The following is a 20,079-nucleotide window of genomic DNA, read 5'->3' on the forward strand; positions in this document are numbered from 1 at the left end:
TAAGTATATTTTAGCAATTAGATTTACTTTTGATATTCAAATATATGTAAAACCAAATACTTTTAGACTTATACTCAAGTAGTATTTTACTGGGTAACTTACTTGAGTCATTTTCTACGAAGGTATCTTTTACTCAAGTATGACATTTGGGTACTTTTCCCACCACTGGTATTTGGGTAGTCAATTATGACAGCCTTCATTGAACGGTCCTTCTTGTCTCTCGTCAACTGAAATGATTGCCATCAGGGAGGCGGAGCCAACGGGCACAGCCGAAAGGGCGGTATATGGTCATTTACAAATGGGCTGCAGCCAGCTGTTGCTGCTGGAAATGTACGCGCGGTTGAAAGGAGCGCTCCTGAATCATTATCATCTAGAATCAGGTGGACATTTGTAGCCACGGCACCGCGTATTCACTTCAACGACAACGAATAGTTCTTGAATTTTTTTAAGACATTCCAAAAAATTATAAAATAGACACTGCTGTCATATTTATCCGTCAATACCGGCTCAAACACAGAGTAACCTACAGTTAAGAACAGGGCAGAACGTGACACCGGAGAGATATCAAAGAACAGGTGAGCTGGGAGCGGTCATTGTTTTCTTCTTATCAAAACAATATACATTTAGCCTCCACTCAGAGTTTCCTTAAAATGATCTGTGCTACTCTGAGAAAACGGTAAATGATGGCATAGGTTAGTAACATGCTATTACTGCTATAACTCATTTATAGTAGATACTTAGGAATGCGTAACTCTGGGCCATAAATACGATTATTAACCGAGTATTTTTGCATCAGAAATGCAGTAATTATTTGGGAGTCTTGTGTATTATTAACAACGACACATGCAGGCCTCACAGCTGTATTTATAGTGCTGTTGCCCAGTTGTATAATTTACTAAAGACTGCCATGTGCCTGGTTATGCTATATTTGACACAGTATTCCACTTGATAGGCTACATTCAAAGGGCCAATCATCGGGAGGCCTGTTTTTATTGATGGGTTCCTCTTGGTCAAAAGAGATAGGATCAATCAAAGATGTTTCTAACGTTAGCAAGAAGTTAGTTGTATTGTTCAGGCAGATGAAACGTGAGATTTCATCCAATAGAGAAAGTAGTGGGGAAAGTAAGCCTAACCCTTGCATGACAAATAATACATTTGCATTCTTTGGCTCTATCCCACTATGAGTCATCCCTAAGTCAGATCATATTTGTGTCACAATTGAAGATGAAAGGAAATGGATGGTGAGATTCTTACACATTTACAGTAGTGGAACAATAATGCCACAAGTGTACCTATCAAGACACAACACTTTCAAGTCATTTTTGCATCTACACATCATAGTAATGACTGACAAATACTGTGCCTATCATAAGTATTCACCCCCCTTGGAGTTCTTCACAGTTCATTGTGTTACAATGTGGGATTAAAATGTGATTCATTGTCATTCCTGTCAACAGTGTACACATACTATTCTGTAATGCCAACGTGGAATTAATGAAATAAAATAAAACATGTAAATGTTATCAAAATGAAAACACTAATATATCTTGATTAGACAAATATTCACCCCCCGGAGTCATGTTAGAATCACCATTTGGCAGTGATTACAACTGTGAGTCTTTTTGAGCAAGTCTCTAAGAGTTTGCACATCTAGACTGTGCAATATTTGCCCATTATTATTTTCAAAATTCTTCAAGCTCTGTCAAGTTGGTTGTTGATCATTGCTAGACAGACATTTTCAAGTCTTGCCATATATTTCCAAGCAGACTGTAAGTAGGCCACTCAGGAACATTCACTGCCTTCTTGGTAAGCAACTCCAGTGTTCCTTTGGCCTTGTGTTTTAGGTTATTGTCTTGTTGAAAGATTGGTCTCCCTCCCGGAGTCTGGTGGAAAACAGACTGAATCAGATTTTCCTCTAGGATTTTGCCTGTGCTTAGCTCCATTACGTTTGTTTTTATCTTGAAAAGCTCACCGTTCCTTGCCGATGACAAGCAAACCCATATTGATGCAGCCACCACCATGCTGACAAATATGAAGAGTGGTACTCAGTGTTGTGTTGTGTTGGATTTGCCCCAAACATAACAATTTTTATTCAGGACAAAAAGTATATTTATTTGCCACCTTTTTGGAGTATTATTTTACATTTACATTACACTTTACTGCCTTGTTGCAAACAGGATGCATGTTATGGAATATTTTTTATTCTGTACAGGCTCCCTTCTTTTCACTCGGTCATTTATGTTAGTATTGTAGAAGCATCCTCAGTTCTCTCCTATCACAGCAATAAAACCTCATAACTGTTTTAAAATCACCATTGGCCTTATGCTGAAATCCCTGAGTGGTTTCCTTCTTCTCTGGCAACTCAGTTAGGAAGGACATTTATATATTTGTGGTGACTGGGTCTATTGATTCACCATCCAAAGCCTAGTTAATTACTTCACCATGCTCAAAGGGATATTCAGTGTCTGCTTTAAAAAAATAAAATGTAAAGACCTACAGTGCATTCTGATAGTATTCAGACCTCTTGACTTTTTCCACATTTTATTAAGTTACAGCCTTGTTTTAAAATTAAAAATTAAAAAATCCTGGTCAATCTACACACAATACTCCATAATGACAAAGCAAAAAGCAGGTTTTGACATTTTTGCAAATATATTACAAATTAAAAACTGAAATATAATATTTACATAAGTATTCAGACCTTTTACTCAGTACTTTGTTAAAGCACCTTTGGCAGCGATTATAGCCTTGAGTCTTCTTGGGTATGACGCTACAAGCTTGGGACACCTGTATTTGGGAAGTTTCTCCCATCTACTCTGCAGATCCTCTCAAACTTTGTCAGGTTGGATAAGAAGCATTGCTGCACAGCTATTTTCAGGTCTCTCCAGAGATGTTCGATCGGGTTCAAGTCCAGATTCTGGCTGGGCCACTCAAGGACATTCAGAGACTTGTCCCGAAGCCACTCCTGCATTGTCTTGTGTCACACGGGACTAGGTGTGTGAGGTAAGAATCAGGCGCAGAGAGCAGAGAGTTCCAAAGGGAGAAGTGCACTTTAATATGGCACCAAAAGCAATGCCCAAAACACAGGGCGTGAAAAATATGGACCAACCCAAAACACAGGGTACCAGGTCCGGAGCACGAACACACCCAAGAACACAACACGTAACACAAGAACAATCCCGCACAAAACAAGGGCGGGTTTACTAGCCTTAAATAAGGAAGCCCATCAGGCAAACCCAATTAGACACAGATGCAACTAATAAGGCAAAACAAACAGAAAACGGAAAAGGGATCGGTGGCAGCTAGTAGGCCGGTGGTGGCTAGTAGGCCGGTGACGACGACGACCGCCGAGCACCGCCCGAACAGGCAGGGGAGCCAACCTCGGCGGAAGTCGTGACATCTTGGCTGTGTGCTTAGGGTCGTTGTCCTGTTGGAAGGTGAACCTTCGCCCCAGTCTGAGGTCCTGAGTACTCTGGAGCAGGTTTTCATCAAGGATCTCTCTGTACTTTGCTCAGTTCATCTTTCCCTCAATTCTGACTAGTCTCCCAGTCCCTGCCACTGAAAAACATCCCCACAGCATGATTCTGCCACCACCGTGCTTCACCTTAAGGATGGTGCCAGGTTTCATCCACTTGGCATTCAGGCCAAATAGTTCAATCTTGGTTTCGTCAGACCAGAGAATCTTGTTTCTCATTGTCTGAGAGTTCTCTAGGTGCTTTGGGCAAACTCCAAGCGGGCTGTCATGTGCCTTTTACTGAGGAGTTGCTTCTGTCTGGCCACTCTATCACAAAGACCTGATTGGTGGAGTGCTGCAGAAATGGATGTCCTTCTGGAAGTTTCTCCCATCTCCACAGAGGATCTCTGGAGCTCTGGAGCTCTCTCAGAATGACAATCAGGTTCTTGGTCACCTCCCTGACCAAGGCCCTTCTCCCCCAATTTCTCAACTTGGGACCTTCAATGCTGCAGACATTTTTTGGTACCCTTCCCCAGATCTGTGCATCGACACAATTCTGTTGCAGAGCACCACTGACAATTCCTTCAACCTCCTGGCTTGGTTTTTGCTCTGACATGTACTGTCAACTGTGGGACCTTATATAGACAAGTGTGTGCCTTTCCAAATCATGTCCAATCATTTGATTTACCACAGTGGACTTCAATCAAGTTGTCGAAACATCCCAAGGATGATCAATGGAAACAGGATGCACCTGAGCCTTTGAGTCTCATAGACTCAAAGACTCTGAATACTTATGTAAATCGTAAAAATAAAAATAAAATATTAGCAATAAAAAATTAACAGATTTTTTTTTAACAGATTTTGATTTGTCATTATGAGGTATTGTGTAGATTGAAAAAATATTAAATTAATCATTTTTAGAATAAGGCTGTAACGTAACAAAATGTGGAAAAAAGGAAGGGGTCTGAATACTTTACAAATGTGTTGTGTCTACCAATTGGTGCCCTTCTTTTCAAGACATTGAAAAGCTCCCTGGTTTTGTGATCGAATAGTGCTAGAAATGTACTACTGGACTGAGGGACCTTACATATAATTGTGTGTGTGGGGTTCAGAGATAGGGTAGTCATAAAACAATCTTGTTCATCTCTATTATTGAGTCCATGCAACTTATTATGTGATTTGTTTAGCAAATCTTTACCCAGGAACTCATTTAGGCTTGCCATAACAAAGAGGGTGAATAGTTATATAACCAAGAGATTCTAGTTTTTTTTTATGACAAGTAAAAATCACAATGAAATGAATTTAAAACCCAATTTCTCACGCACCAACATTTGAAGAAATCCAAGGGGGTGAATACTTATGATAGGCACTGTATAGCCTTTATACGGTGCATAAATAATGTACATTTGGGGGGTGTATTGTGTGTGTCCTTCAGGCCTATATACAGGTACAGTAGTTCATTCCCATTGCATGTACAATTCCTTTTTAAATGATACATATTTTTATGGAGAATTTTGTAAACGCTAGAGAACATTGAAACACTATTTGTATGGATTAAATTCATTTTAGATGATGCCAGTGGCTTAGAGGGTGTACATTATACTGTCACAATAGGGACGCAGGATTTTCTATCATGAAGGAAAGATTTGCCGTGGAGCAAATATGTAAAGTGGAATCTGGTCCAGCGGCCGTTTTAAATGGATTTTATTTCTTGCTTACATTATTATCCTTTCATTCAGCTCTGCAAAAATCTTAACTTGGAGCAAGGCATAGCCACCAGAAAATGTGCAAGCATCAACAGAAAGGCACAAATTATATGGTTAGGATACATAAAAAAATATATTTTCAAAGTAGTATATTTACCACAGTTTCCAGTAAAACACTGAAATACAGTATTTCCAATGCTTACAACAAATATTTGTTAATCGTGAACTGAAAGGTTGAATTCTTTGCATGACTTGACAACATCTGTGTTTGTTATTCTTGTTCTCTAGTTGCTTTTCCATGGACAGCAATATGTTTGTTTCTGAAAGAGAGCATCTTTGACCTTTTGGTTTTTTAATAAAACCACTAAACTTGGGCACTCAGTATTGAACCTATTGCCCCTGGTGCAGTCATGACTACATCTCTGTCTCTCTCTGTCTCCGTCTCTCTCTGTCTCTCTCTGTCTCCGTCTCTCTCTGTCTCGCTCTGTCTCTCTCTGTCTGTCTCTCTCTGTCTCTCTGTCTCTCTCTCTGTCTCTCTCTGTCTCTCTCTGTCTCTCTCTGTCTCTGTCTCTGTCGCTCTCTGTCTCTCTCTGTCTCTGTCTCTCTCTGTCTCTGTCTCTCTCTGTCTCTCTCTGTCTCTCTCTCTCTCTGTCTCTCTGTCTCTCTCTGTCTCTCTCTGTCTCTGTCTCTGTCGCTCTCTGTCTCTCTGTCTCTCTCTCTCTCTCTCTGTCTCTGTCTCTGTCTCTCTCTGTCTCTCTCTGTCTCGGTCTCTCTCTCTCTCTGTGTCTCTCTCTCTGTCTCTCTCTGTCTCTCTCTGTCTCTGTCTCTCTCTGTCTCTGTCTCTAAGCTGAGACACGACACTATGGTCTTGACATGTCTCTGTGGTTCACAAAAATCCCCAAGCTCTTCCAGAAAGATCAGGTGTCCTGTCCATAGTGTGTGTCTATTCTGACTCAATCCAAAATATACAGGCAATTTAATTATCTCCTGTTAAAATTAGCCAGATATTTCCTCACCTCTGCTTTGCAAATGTCCAGCCAGGGAGTCATTGCAAATAACAAAGCGCATAAACTGTCTGACCATGCTGTGTCACATTCGAGTTTTAAATAAACATGGGGTGAAATATAGATTTCTTAACCATAAATTAGTCTTGCAAATTGATACTGCATTGGCCCACTGCATTGCTTTTAGAAGATTTCACACAAACCTTAATCTGTGATAAATTCAGCGATGAATGAAGTGTTAACTTTTTTATAATCATTTGCATTTTATGTCAAGGTTTGCGGGGGCTTTATGTATTGGGTTATGCAAATATGATTCCTGCTTTCTATTTTGGGCCTGGTTTCTCATCTTGCCATTGAACTGAAATGACTGGAGCATCAGCAACTAATACTGAAAACACTCTGCTTTTATGCATTTTCCCAGCTAATATTGTATGGTAGCGTTCATCTAAGAGTATGGTTCTCTGTTCACTGTTATTGGCCTTAAAGGGGAAATGTATGCTTTCTCCTTCTGCAAGGGGTGAACATTAGCAAGTTTCCATTTCATGTATTTAATGGAATGTGGAATGACACAGTTGTTATTGTCATGTACATATACAGCAATGATCCGTGTTCATGAGTAAGTTCCCATTTAACGTTCACCAGTATTGCTATAATTAAAGCCAGTGTGTTAGTGAGAAGTACCACACCCCTGTATCAAGTCCTCCACTCACTCATATTGAAGTAGTGCTACAGTGTTGACTGGTAATGACAAAACTGTTTGTTGTCGGCGTTCTTCACCCTGTGGTGTCCCAGTGATACACACAGCAATTTCTCTGGGGACAGCCAGGGTGTCTTCGGGAGAGAGGGCCTGACTGTGCTAGAGGCCTGCTCTGTTAGTGTGTATGGTCTCGTTTCCACTGTCTGGCCTCTGGGAAGGTGTCAGAGGAAGCTGCACTCTGTCCCTAGGAACTCGAGACCCTGGGGCAACTGTGTGTGAGTGCAATTATTGCAGTATTACAGGACACAAAATGTTATTTTCTACTCCACTTACTGTATACAGTATATCATCTATAGTTTACCACAGGCATTTTCCTGGTCTTGAATACCATGGTCTCTTGAGTGGCAAAAAGTAATTGGATTCCATCCTATAGTGTGTGAACAAGATCATTGGAAATTAAAACCGTAACATTTGCTCTACCCCCCAAGGCAGACAAATGTACATTCTCAACAACACTCCAATGGTTTTTAAAGGGAGTGAAACTCAGGTACATTTCTCTCTAACTTGACTTTTATGAGCCTATTTGAGACCTCAAGTGGCGGTTGTCATGTGGACTACGTTATCCAGAATTAGCTGACATGATGCGTGTACAGGTTTACTGGCTTCGTCGCTGGGGGTTTGAGAAACCCTCAAAACAACGGTGAGGGCCAAGTCCTCACTGTTTAGAGGGGAGGTAAATGCTATATTTGCCCGGATGTGTGGTGTGTAATTCTGAGAGAAAGGAACTTTCTGTAAACCCCAATGTGATAAAGATCTCTCTGGCCTCTCTGTAGCTCAGATCTTCCACTTCCCTCTACTGTCTTCATTTACATCAGAGGCGAAATGCTCTCTTCTGCAGAACTGTACATGCTAGTCATGTAGAGTTCTCCTCTCAGTTGCAGAAAACGATTGTCTTTTTTTATTCAGTACAATGCAAGATGGTGCAATCCTAATTGGTGCAGTCATTTGGTGTGTTCTTGGTGGACCTCTTGTTTGTGCAATCCAATAGCTGACCAGTTACAACTATTTTGCCCCAGTATCTGTTACTAGTTTGCTGTACTAAAGATTTAGGAGACTTGTCTACTTTCTAATTCTGTCAGTCTTAATAAAGTGGTATTATTCAGAGAAGTTTCAGTAATCGAAAATGGAGTACCAACGATGGATATTTTTCCACACATTGATTGATTCTGTTCTATTTTACAGTTTGAGGTGTAAGTGTCTTGTCTTAGAGGCTGACTCCAGTGGATACTTTATAAGGTAATGACGGGGGGCACAGAGGTGGATTCCTCAGAAATGCCCTGAATGCCTGTGTGCCAAGCGTGGGCAAGGGGGCAGCGGGCACTCTGGGGGTCGTGGGAACACCGGCACCATATCCGCTCACTCACCATTTGGATGTGGCTTCTAAATATAGATGCCATACGTGTCCAACATGAGAAGGGAAACTCCTCTGGGCTTTGCATCCATAGAGACAGTACAGTACAGTCAGTTACTGCCAGCTGAGGACAGGGACGCAGAGAGTTGTACTAGACCTAACTTTCTAATCTCAACAGTGTACTTATCTGATGTTCAAAGTTTTTTTATGATATATTGTGGATACCATTGTTATGCTCATTGTAATTTATAAATGTGACGTTCCTGATCTTGTATACTGCTGTGTTTACAACGCAATTATATACAGGCCAATGGTGATTTTGTAATAGTTACAGAGTTTAATGGCTGTGATAGGAGAAAACTGAGGATGGATCAATAACATTGTAGTTACTTCACAATTGTAGTTACAACACCATAGTGCCCATCATAAAGCTAAGGACCCTGGGACTAAACACCTCCCTCTGCAACTGGATCCTGGACTTCCTGGCGGGCCGCCCCCAGTTGGTCAGGGTAGGTAAAAACACATCCGCCACGCTGATCCTCAACACAGGGGCACCTCAAGGGTGTGTGCTCAGCCCCCTCCTGTTCTCCCTGTTCACTCATGACTGCATGGCCAGGCACGACTACAACGCCATCATTAAATTTGCCGATGATACAAATTTGCCGATGATACAACAGTGGTAGGTAGGCCTGATCACCGACAACAATGAGGCAGCCTATAGGGAGGAGGTCAGAGACCTGGCCGTGTGGTGCCAGGACAACAACCTCTCCCTCAACGTGATCAAGACAAAGGAGATGATTGTGGACTACAGGAAATAGAGGACCAAGCACGCCCCCATTCTCATCGACGGGGCTGCAGTGGAGCAGGTTGAGAGCTTTAAGTTCCTTGGTGTTCACATCACCAACAAACTAACATGGTCCAAGCACACCATGACAGTCGTGAAGCAGGCACAACAAACCTATTCCCCCTCAGGAGACTGAAAAGATTTGGCATGGGTCCTCAGATCCTCAAAAGGTTCTACAGCTGCACTATCAAGAGCATCCTGACTGGTTGCATCACTGCCTGATATGGCAACTGCTCGGCCTCCGACAGCAAGGCACTACAGAGGGTAGTGCGTATGGCCTAGTACATCACTGGGGGCCAAGCTTCCTGCCATCCAGGACCTCTATACCAGGCGGTGTCAGAGGAAGGCCCTGAAAATTGTCAAGGACTCCAGCCACCTAGTCATAGACTGTTCTCTCTACTACCACACGGCAAGTTGTACCGGAGTGCCAAGTCTAGGTCCAACAGGCTTCTAAACAGCTTCTACCCCCAAGCCATAAGTCTCCTGAATATCTAGTCAAATGGCTACCCAGACTATTCACATTGCCCCCGACCTCCCCTCTCCACACCACTGCCACTCTCTTGTCATCTATGAATTGTCACTTTAATTAACTCTACCTACATGTACATACTACCTCAACTAACCGGTGGCCCCACACATTGAGTCTGTACCGGCACCCCCCTGTATATATTGTTATTTTTTACTGCTCCTCTTTAATTTCTTGTTACTTTTATCTCTTTTTCTTATCGATGTGTTTTGGAACTGCACTGTCGGTAAGTTACTATTTCACTGTAAGGTCTACTACACCTGTTGTATTCTGCGCATGTGACTAATACAATTTGATTTAACCTAAATGAAAAGAAGGAAGCTTGTACAGAATACAAAATATTCCAAAACATGCATCCTGTTTGCAATAAGGCATTAAAGTAAAACTACAAAACATGTGGCAAAGAAAATAACTTTATGTCCTGAATACAAAGCATTATGTTTGGGGCAAATCCAACAAAACACATCTTTGAGTACCACTCTTCACATTTTCAAGCATGATGGCGGCTGCATCATGCTATGGGTGCTTGTTATCGGGCAAGGACTAGGGAGTTTTTCAGGATAAATAGAAACAGAATAGAGCTCAGCACAGGCAAAATCCAATAGGAAAACCTGATTCAGTCTGCTTTCAAACAGACACTGGGAGACAAATTCCCCTTTCAGCAGAACAATAACCGAAAACAAAATGTCAAATTAACACTGGAGTTGCTCACCAAGACAACACTGAATGTTCCTGAGTGGCCTAGTTAGAGTTTTGACTTAAATCTGTTTTAAAAATCTATGTCAAGACTTGAAAATGTCTGTCTAGCAATGATCAACAACCAACTTGACATAGCTTGAAGAATTACAAAAACTAATAGCAGATATTGTGCAATCCAGGTGTGTAATGGTCTTAGAGACTTACCCAGAAAGATTCAAAGCTGTAATCGCTGCCAAATGTGATTCTAAGATATATATATATATACAGTTGAAGTCGGAGGTTTACAAACACTTAGGTTGGAGTCATTAAAATTCGTTTTTCAACCACTACACAAATTTCTTGTCAACAAACTATAGTTTTGTCAAGTTGGTTAGGACATCGACTAAGTCATTTTTCCAACAATTGTTTACAGACAGATTATTTCACTTATAATTCACTGTATCACAATTTCAGTGGATCAGAAGTTTACATACACTAAGTTGATTGTGCCTTTAAACAGCTTGGAATATTCCAGAAAAGGTACCACAATCATCTGTACAAACAATAGTACGCAAGTATAAACACCATGGGACCATGCAGCCGTGATACCGCTCAGGAAGGAGAAGTGTTCTGTCTCCTAGAGATGAACGTACTTTGGTGCAAAAAGTGCAAATCAATCCCAGAACAATACCAAAGGACCTTGTGAAGATGCTGGAGGAAACAGGTACAAAAGTATTTATATCCACAATAAAACAAGTCCTATATCGACATAACCTGAAAGGCCGCTAAGCAAGGAAGAAGTCACTGCTCCAAAACCGTATAAAAAAGTCAGACTATGGTTTGCAACTGCACATGGGGACAAAGATTGTACATTTTGGAGAAATGTCCTCTGGTCTGATGAAACAAAAATAGAACTGTTTGGCCATAATGACCATCGTTATGTTTGGAGGAAAAAGGGGGATGCTGGCAAGCCGAAGAACACCATCCCAACCGTGAAGCACGGGGGTGCTTTGCTGCAGGAGGGACTGGTGCACTTCACAAAATAGATGGCATCATGAGGATGGAAAATGATGTGGATATATTGAAGCAACATCTCAAGACATCAGTCAGGAAGTTAAAGCTTGGTTGCAAATGGGTCTTCCAAATGGACAATGACCCCAAGCATACTTCCAAAGTTGTGGTAAAGGGGCTTAAGAACAACGAAGTCAAGGTATTGGAGTGGCCATCACAAAGCTCTGACCTCAACCCCATAGAAAATTTGTGGGCAGAACTGAAAAAACGTGTGCGAGCAAGGAGGCCTACAAACCTGACTCAGTTACACCAGCTCAGTCAGGAGGAATGGACCATAATTCACCCAACTTATTGTGGGAAGCTTGTGGAAGGCTTCCCAAAACGTTTGACCCAAGTTAAACAATTTAAAGGCAATGCTACCAAATACAAATTGAGTGTATGTAAACTTCCGACTTCAACCGTATGTATATATATATTTTTTTACAAATGCTAGAATTTAGCTTACAGTTCGACATTACGTTTTGTAATGTATTTTGTGTAGATCGTTGACAAAAATTACAATTAAATACATTTGTAACACAACAAAATGTGGAAAAAGTCAAGGGGTGTGAATACTTTCTGAATGCCCTGTACTGTCACACCCTGACCTTATTATTCTTTGTTTTCCTTGTTATTTTGGTTAGGTCAGGGTGTGACATGGGTGATGTATGTGTTTTGGGCTTGACTAGGGGTTTTGTATATTTATGGGGCTGTACACTTTCTAGGTAAATTTTATGTCTATGGTTGCCTAGATTGGTTCTCAATTAGAGGCAGCTGTCTATCGTTGTCTCTAATTGGGAACCATATTTAGGCAGCCATATTCTGTGGGTGATTGTCTATGTCTATGTCAGTTGCTTGTGTCAGCACAGTTCTTATTATAGCTTCACATTCGTTTATTGTTTTGTATTCAGTGCTTTCTTTAATTAAAACATCATCATGAACACATACCACGCTGCATTTTGGTCCGCTTCTTACGACGATCGTGACATGTACAAACATTCATTTATTTTCACTATAATCTTCTCAATCCCAACTGTCATTTTCAGCCCTACCACTCAGTGGGGCTGCTCTTAGTTATTACATCCACATGACCAGGCCCATATGTCGCTACCATCTTTTTTTCTGAACCTGAACATGGGAGAAGAGGGGGTGGTGTAGAACTTTCCCTTCTGGAAAACACACTGTTTAACTTCCGCTGGTTTCACCAGGGCCTGTTGTACCTTACAGGCTGACTGGTTTATATTTGTAACCCTGCTCGCTCTGGTCCCAGGTTAACCCAGACTGAGGGGTGTCAGACTGCTCTAACCTCATCCCCCATCGCCTCATCAGAGTATAAATAAACAGGCTGCCATGACAAGGGGGAAGGGTGGGACTTAGGTCGCTTAAACAAAACACATGACATTTTCCCATCAGAATTGTCTGAAGGTTAAGACCCATACTGTACGGTGGTTGGTGCTCTTATTTTGTTAAGGTTGAGTGGCACCACTGTGTATGGGCCTACCCGTAACCCTTTATGAAGTGGCCAGAGGTCTCAACCATATGGTTTAGTTTTTGAAAGTTAGCTAGGTTTGATTGTGTAATGGGCTGTTGATGTTGCCTTGAGATCTACAAAATACTATATATCTCAATGGGCTATCCTGATGAAATAAAGTTAACGTAATTAAACGTTTTCATTACTAGGATGACATTTACATGCTGTGCTGAAAAGGGGATGAGTTCAAATGACTGAGTTTAGATTTTTTTATATATATATATTTATATCTATTTTCACAGTGTTAAGCCATCTGTCAGACACGCAGACCGTAAACACAATGGGAAGGAAAAAAATACAAATCTCTCGTATCCTAGACCAGCGGAATCGACAGGTACAACTCCTTAATTATTCTATCACTTTTGATTGATTACTACATTTGACATGGTATAGTTAAACAGTCACAGACCAAATAATACATGTACCAATATATTTCTGTTCCCAGGTGACATTCACCAAGCGTAAGTTTGGCCTGATGAAGAAAGCGTATGAGCTGAGTGTACTGTGTGACTGTGAGATCGCCCTCATCATCTTCAACAGCACCAACCGTCTGTTCCAGTACGCCAGCACTGACATGGACAAGGTCCTGCTCAAGTACACAGAGTACAGCGAGCCTCACGAGAGCAGGACCAACACAGACATACTGGAGGTATAAATACAGCTCCACACATTACTCAACATGTTCTCCTGTACGTGTAGTAATCTGTTGCATAACTATATGCAAGGTTACAATTACATTCATTCCCAATAAAGACACACTGTTGAGAGTGCTTTGACGTTGGAATGCATACGTTTATGAAATGCTTACTTGGGCTCCCCCACAAAGCATTGAAATAACAATGTTGGTACAGTCCACTTCGGTATTGTTAGGACATCCCCAAGAATCAATAGTATAAATAGTGCTGTCGTATCCTTGAGGTAATGTCTGTGTGCTGCTCTTTCCTCTGTCCTGCTACTGTAGACTCTGCGGAGGAAGGGCCTGGGCCTGGACGGGACAGAGCTGCTGGACACGGAGGAACCCATGCAGGTGGCAGCAGAGAAGTATGGCCCACACAGCGAGGGCATGGACCTCTCCCTGGCCCGCCAGCGCTACTACGTTAGTACTCACACGGGTCTTATCAGACAGGTGCTGTCTGAGCCAAAGGCTGTACATTAACTAAAGTTGTTTCATTGCTATCTTTTATTCTGTGAATAATGGCTACATTTGAGGAAATTATTCCATTGAACAGTCAAACCATTCATGTGACTCAGTGAGGACTTTAGCTCTGCAATGCAGCTGCAATAAACCTAACTTTCAAATCTTAACTCAAACAGACACTCTCTCATATTTCTCCTCAGGCCCCCTCCTTGCACTCACCAGAGGCCCAGTTCCTGGTGTCTACTGGCTGTGAGAATGGATACCCCAACTCCTCCAACCCCAGCCCGAGCTCCCACAGACCCCCGGCCTTCAAGCCCCTGGGCCCCAGACCAGGCTCAGCCAGCCCTGCAGGGCCCCACTGCCATGCTGCCTTCATGTCCCCACACTCAGGTGACCTGGCCCCCTAGTTCCTCTTTGCAAACATTCCTAGAGTGTTAGAGGTACCATTCTTGACGTGATTTGTCTACAGAATGGCTGGCGTGAATGAGTGTCCATGAGTGTAAGTCCATCTCAGTTCTGTGCAGCCAGCTGTGCACACAGGAAGTGAGTGTGTGTGTGTGTGTGCTGTCTGAAACAGTCCCCACAAGTGAAACAGCGTCTGGAGGCTGATCTGTGGTTTCTGAGCAGTGAGTGTGTTGCACCTGCTGGTCATCTCAGATCAGCTCAACCCCTCACTCTTCACACCATATAGTTATTAGTAGACATGTGTAGAGATGCCACTCAGTGGTGTGTGATCGCAACCAAGCTTTGTAGTCAATTAAATCAGCATTTTGAAAGACTATACACTACTGTACGATGCTTGTAATATGCCCTTTTTATCAATACAGGTCAGAGCTAAATGTATGGTAAAAATACGTATTATGCTTACTACCGGTAAGTTCATGTGTGAATACATTTTTTTGTTATCAGGTTGACATTAATAATGTACGTTTTGGTAATCTGAAGTAATCTGAAGTGGCAGACGTCTATTAGAGATCCAAAATGAACTTTTACAGGCAGAGCGAGTGAGAGAGATTGAGAGAGAGAGTGATTGAGTGTTCTGTCAGTGAGTGAAACATCTTGTTCTCACTTCCTATTTGTGTTCTCTCTGTTCAGGTATTGGCAACTCTATGTTCTCCCATGGCAACCTGAGCCGGGCCTTGGAGATGAAGACTCCTCCCCCTTTGAATCTGGGCAGTGAGAACCGGCGGACAGAGAGCCACCCAGGCATGGGTGGCACACGCGCCAACTTTAGCAGTTCTGTAAGGATCTCTTCAATCCTACTTGTCAGTCATAACGCGAGGTTAGCATGAGGTACTGCAGTACTGCAGGCTACATAGTTCCACTACCACTCATGGTGATTATGAAGGAGCAATCAGAGAGCAGGGTTATGACAATATCATTATGAAGGGACCAATCAGAGAGCAGTTATGAGGATGTTATTACAATGAGACCAATCAGAGAGCAGGTTTAATTTTATGTAATTAGGAATCGACCGATCAGAGAGCATGGTTATGACGATGATATTACAAAGGGACCAATCAGAGATTAGGGTTAGGACAATGTTATTATGAAGTGCCCAATTAGAGAGCAGGGCTATGACGATGTCATTATGATGTGTCAATCAGAGAGCAGGGTCATAAAAATGGCATTATGATGATGTAATTATGAATCAGAGGACAGGGTTATGATGATCTCATTATGAAGGGATCAATCAGAGAGCAGGGTTATGACGATATCCTTATGAAGGACTAATCGGAGAGCAGGGTTATGACGATGCCATTAAGAAAGGACAATCAGAGTACCAACCACACTCACATGGCCTGTATTGTTTTGTAGATAGCTTTTTAAAAGTAATTAATGAATATATTAGGCATATTTACTTTGGATGGTGCGCACATTGACCATGTCCACGCTTATACATTTCTGGGAAATTGGATTGATGAAAGGCTATCTTTTAAAAAGCATATTGAGGAGTTAGTTAGTTAAGAAGTTGAGAATGAAAATGGGCTTCTTCTATAGATATAGGTCATGCATCTCGTTAAATAGCAGAAAGCAGATTATTCAGTCAACATTCCCACCGGTTTTAGACTATGGCGACATCATCTATATGAATGCAGCTGCCACTACATTAAAGCCATTAGATGCAGTTTTTCATTGCACATTGTGCTTTATTATGAGCGACAGGTTCACTACACATCAACGCATTCTTTAACAAAAAGTAGGCCGGCCGTCTTTGAAGTTGTGGAGGTCGATTTATTGCTCTCTTTTTATTTATAAAGCTCTCTTGCAAAAACATCCCCCGTACCTAACATCATTACTAACTTTAAGACGTATGAGTTACCAGACCCGGTCTCAGGGAGGGCTAACTCTGAAGATCCCTTCAGTCTCTTTGGCAGTTCAAATTGTTAATTGGGGACCTCTTTGCTGAGGAATGTGATTGTTTTTTCTTGAGTGTGTTTTTTTTGTGGTAATCTTGTATATTTGTATCATGTGGTATTTGTAAAGTGTGTATTTGCAGGGCTCCCTTGTAAAAGAGACCTTAGTCTTAATGGGACTCCCTGCTAAGACAAAGAAAAAATATCTCTCTCCATGTGATGTTCAGAGAGGCCTACTGTACCCGGGCATGCACCCAGGGAACCACATGCTGGCAATGGGGAAGACAGGTCTGCTGACTCATGGTCTGGGGGCCTACAGCCTCTCCTCTGCTGGACCATCTGGTAAAGGCTGCAGCTCTGCTCCTCTTAAATCTTCACCTGCTTCTTAGTTAGTGATTTACAATAATTCTCCTCTTCCCTCCCAGACTACAGTCACCCAGGTTTCTCCCATGCTGTGAGTCTACATCGTGGGACTGTGAACCCATGGCAGACAGCACAACCACAGGAGCAGCATGTACCTCACCTCAGCCCAGCGTAAGACCACTGATATTTTATTTAACGAGGCAAGTCAGTTAAGAACAAATTCTTATTTTTAATGATGGCCTAGGAACAGTGGGTTAACTGCCTTGTTCAGGGGCAGAACGACAGATTTTTACCTTGTCAGCTCGGGGGTTCAATCTAGCAACCTTTCAGTTACTGGCCCAAAGCTCTAACCACTAGGCTACCTGCCACCTCTACACTCTAACCACTAGGCTACCTGCCACCTCTACACTCTAACCACTAGGCTACCTGCCACCTCTACACTCTAACCACTAGGCTACCTGCCACCTCTACACTCTAACCTCTAGGCTACCTGCCGCCCCATATACACCTTACTCAATTACTCAGTGTTCGCACAGTGATGGACCTGATAGTGTTGTGTGTCCTCTAGTGGCCTCTATAGGAAAAATAGCAAGTGAGGATTAATTTCACACTATATCATGCATGCATATACTATTCTCTTTTCTCTGTCCGCTTGCTGTGTACCAGGATGTCCAGTGGAGGGTGCTCTTTTCCTTCTCAGTCCTCAACCCCCACCCCTCCTCCTCACCCCTCCCTCAACCTCAGCATCAAATCGGAGCGCTGCTCCCCGGAGCACATCTGCTCCCCGACCTCTCCGCCCGTGTGCCACTTGAGGCAGCACTCTCCAATGAGCACCTCCAATTCCGCTCACCACACCCCCCAGGAGCCCTACCCAGCCAATGAGAGAGAGGATTTCCCCAAAGGAGGTGTTCCCTACCCGGCTCAGCACGGGGCAGAGGAGAAAGGAGGGCTGCCCCTGAGGCAATTAGAAATCAGCGACGGGTGGCAAAGATAGCTGGCAGCGACTACCACACACAAAAATCCTGCCACATGGTTTCCAATACACAGAGAGAGGTGAATGGGGAGATGGGGTTCACTCGTTCACATCATCCCAGAGGAAAGAAAGACCCCCCTTAGAACTGGGCTGGACTCTCCATTGTAGGCAATGAACATGTGGCACTGCCTCTCTGATTTTGATACAGTGAGGAGATACCGTGGGTGTGTTGTTGTTGGGTTTGGTTGGTTTGTCTGCATGTTGGTTCAAAGGGGTGTCAAACCACACATCTATGTGGTTCTCTCCTCCTGCTTGGGCTACAGCACAGAGCAGGGCAGGGGTGAGAGCATCAGTCATTTAGCCACGTAGCTTAGAGCACAGTGTTTCAGATTAATGCTTCACATTCAGGTCCCCATTTAATGTACATATATATATATATAACTTTAATGCTTAGTTTATCCTTCAGCCCAAAATCAATGAAGTGGTCAGCTCACAGGAGACCAATTAGGGAGCAGCAAGGTTCCATTCATCTGTCGTGGTCTCAATGGGCATGGCCTCGTGATAGTGAGTGGGAAGTTGGCCTGGATAGGAATTGATCACAGAAAAACAAAAATGTAATCTGCATTTATGGATTTTTGTATTGAAAATCTGTGCATTTTTAAGTCTCTCAGGGATTTAGATCATTGGTTCCATTACAAAGGTTTAGTGTTGCTTTTAATAATACTGAGCAAAGCTGTTTGTTTTTACACTATATCCTGCATAGTTTAATTATTTCTTTTTGGACACTGGCCTTAATCATGAAAAATGATGACATCAATTTAAGACCAAAGGATATGTAATGTGTTTATTTTCTTAAATATGAATATTCAATATAAACCAAAGTTTAGCATCTAATGTATTTCTAAAAATATCTAAAGGCATGTAAGAATTATCCATCAGTAGTATGTCATTATGCATCTTCAATCTATTCCCCCTTGTGAACAATTAAGGTCCATATTCAGTGTAACCATTTTATAAAGTTGAGCTTTTTTTTGTTTAAATAAATTAAAATGCTCAGGGCTGGACTACCGCATTTGGGGTCACTGGGGAACCGACCTCCAGGTCCCCTGCTTTTCAACATATTTTGTATTGGAAAAATGTGCAGTTTTATATCAAATCAAATGGTGTAGTAGACCTTACAGTGAAATGCTTACTTTACAAGCCCTTAACCAACAATGCAGTTTTAAGTAAGAGATTTCTTTTTTTAAGTAAGAGACAAGAATAACAAATGATTAAAGAGCAGCAGTAAATAACAATAGTGGAGCTACATACAGGGGGTACCGGTTACCCCGGTGTCGAGGTAATATAGTTACCCCGGTGTCGAGGTAATATAGTTACCCCGGTGTCGAGGTAATATAGTTACCCCGGTGTCGAGGTAATATAGTTACCCCGGTGTCGAGGTAATATAGTTACCCCGGTGTCGAGGTAATATAGTTACCCCGGTGTCGAGGTAATATAGTTACCCCGGTGTCGAGGTAATATAGTTACCCCGGTGTCGAGGTAATATAGTTACCCCGGTGTCGAGGTAATATAGTAACCCCGGTGTCGAGGTAATATAGTTACCCCGGTGTCGAGGTAATATAGTTACCCCGGTGTCGAGGTAATATAGTTACCCCGGTGTCGAGGTAATATAGTTACCCCGGTGTCGAGGTAATATAGTTACCCCGGTCTCGAGGTAATATAGTTACCCCGGTGTCGAGGTAATATAGTTACCCCGGTGTCGAGGTAATATAGTTACCCCGGTGTCGAGGTAATATAGTTACCCCGGTGTCGAGGTAATATAGTTACCCCGGTGTCGAGGTAATATAGTTACCCCGGTGTCGAGGTAATATAGTTACCCCGGTGTCGAGGTAATATAGTTACCCCGGTGTCGAGGTAATATAGTTACCCCGGTGTCGAGGTAATATAGTTACCCCGGTGTCGAGGTAATATAGTTACCCCGGTGTCGAGGTAATATAGTTTCCCCGGTGTCGAGGTAATATAGTTACCCCGGTGTCGAGGTAATATAGTTACCCCGGTGTCGAGGTAATATAGTTACCCCGGTGTCGAGGTAATATAGTTACCCCGGTGTCGAGGTAATATAGTTACCCCGGTGTCGAGGTAATATAGTTACCCCGGTGTCGAGGTAATATAGTTACCCCGGTGTCGAGGTAATATAGTTACCCCGGTGTCGAGGTAATAGAGGTAATATGTACATGTAGGTAGAGTTATTAAAGTGACCATGCATAGATAATAACAGAGAGTAGTAGCAGCGTTCTGGGGCGGGGGGTCCTTTTGAGGATATGAGGACCCATACCAAATCTTATAT

The 20,079-nt window shown here is 42.4% G+C and overlaps 1 protein-coding gene across 7 annotated transcripts; it reads left to right on the plus strand.

The window, feature by feature from the left end:
* The first annotated feature begins 314 nt into the window (after nucleotides 1-314).
* LOC118389157 (myocyte-specific enhancer factor 2B-like) lies at nucleotides 315-20,034 on the plus strand. 7 transcript variants are annotated; one of them, XR_008146952.1, is made up of 10 exons: nucleotides 315-575; nucleotides 13,144-13,235; nucleotides 13,347-13,550; nucleotides 13,863-14,027; nucleotides 14,240-14,429; nucleotides 15,135-15,280; nucleotides 16,624-16,738; nucleotides 16,822-16,930; nucleotides 17,426-19,446; nucleotides 19,922-20,034. XR_008146952.1 is itself a non-coding variant. In XM_052529317.1 (9 exons), exons 2-9 carry the CDS (start codon nucleotides 13,182-13,184, stop codon nucleotides 17,751-17,753), a joined length of 1,311 nt encoding a protein of 436 aa, XP_052385277.1. In that variant the 5' UTR covers nucleotides 315-575; nucleotides 13,144-13,181; the 3' UTR covers nucleotides 17,754-20,034. The 7 variants fall into 7 exon arrangements, 2 of the variants coding, with proteins under 2 accessions (XP_052385277.1, XP_035634858.1); XR_008146960.1 differs by having other exon boundaries at nucleotides 17,426-19,421; nucleotides 19,747-20,034; XR_008146953.1 differs by having other exon boundaries at nucleotides 17,426-19,296; nucleotides 19,447-20,034.
* The last annotated feature ends 45 nt before the right edge of the window (nucleotides 20,035-20,079 follow it).

Source organism: Oncorhynchus keta, chromosome 1, assembly GCF_023373465.1.
Source record: "Oncorhynchus keta strain PuntledgeMale-10-30-2019 chromosome 1, Oket_V2, whole genome shotgun sequence".
Taxonomy (NCBI): Eukaryota; Metazoa; Chordata; class Actinopteri; order Salmoniformes; family Salmonidae; genus Oncorhynchus; species Oncorhynchus keta.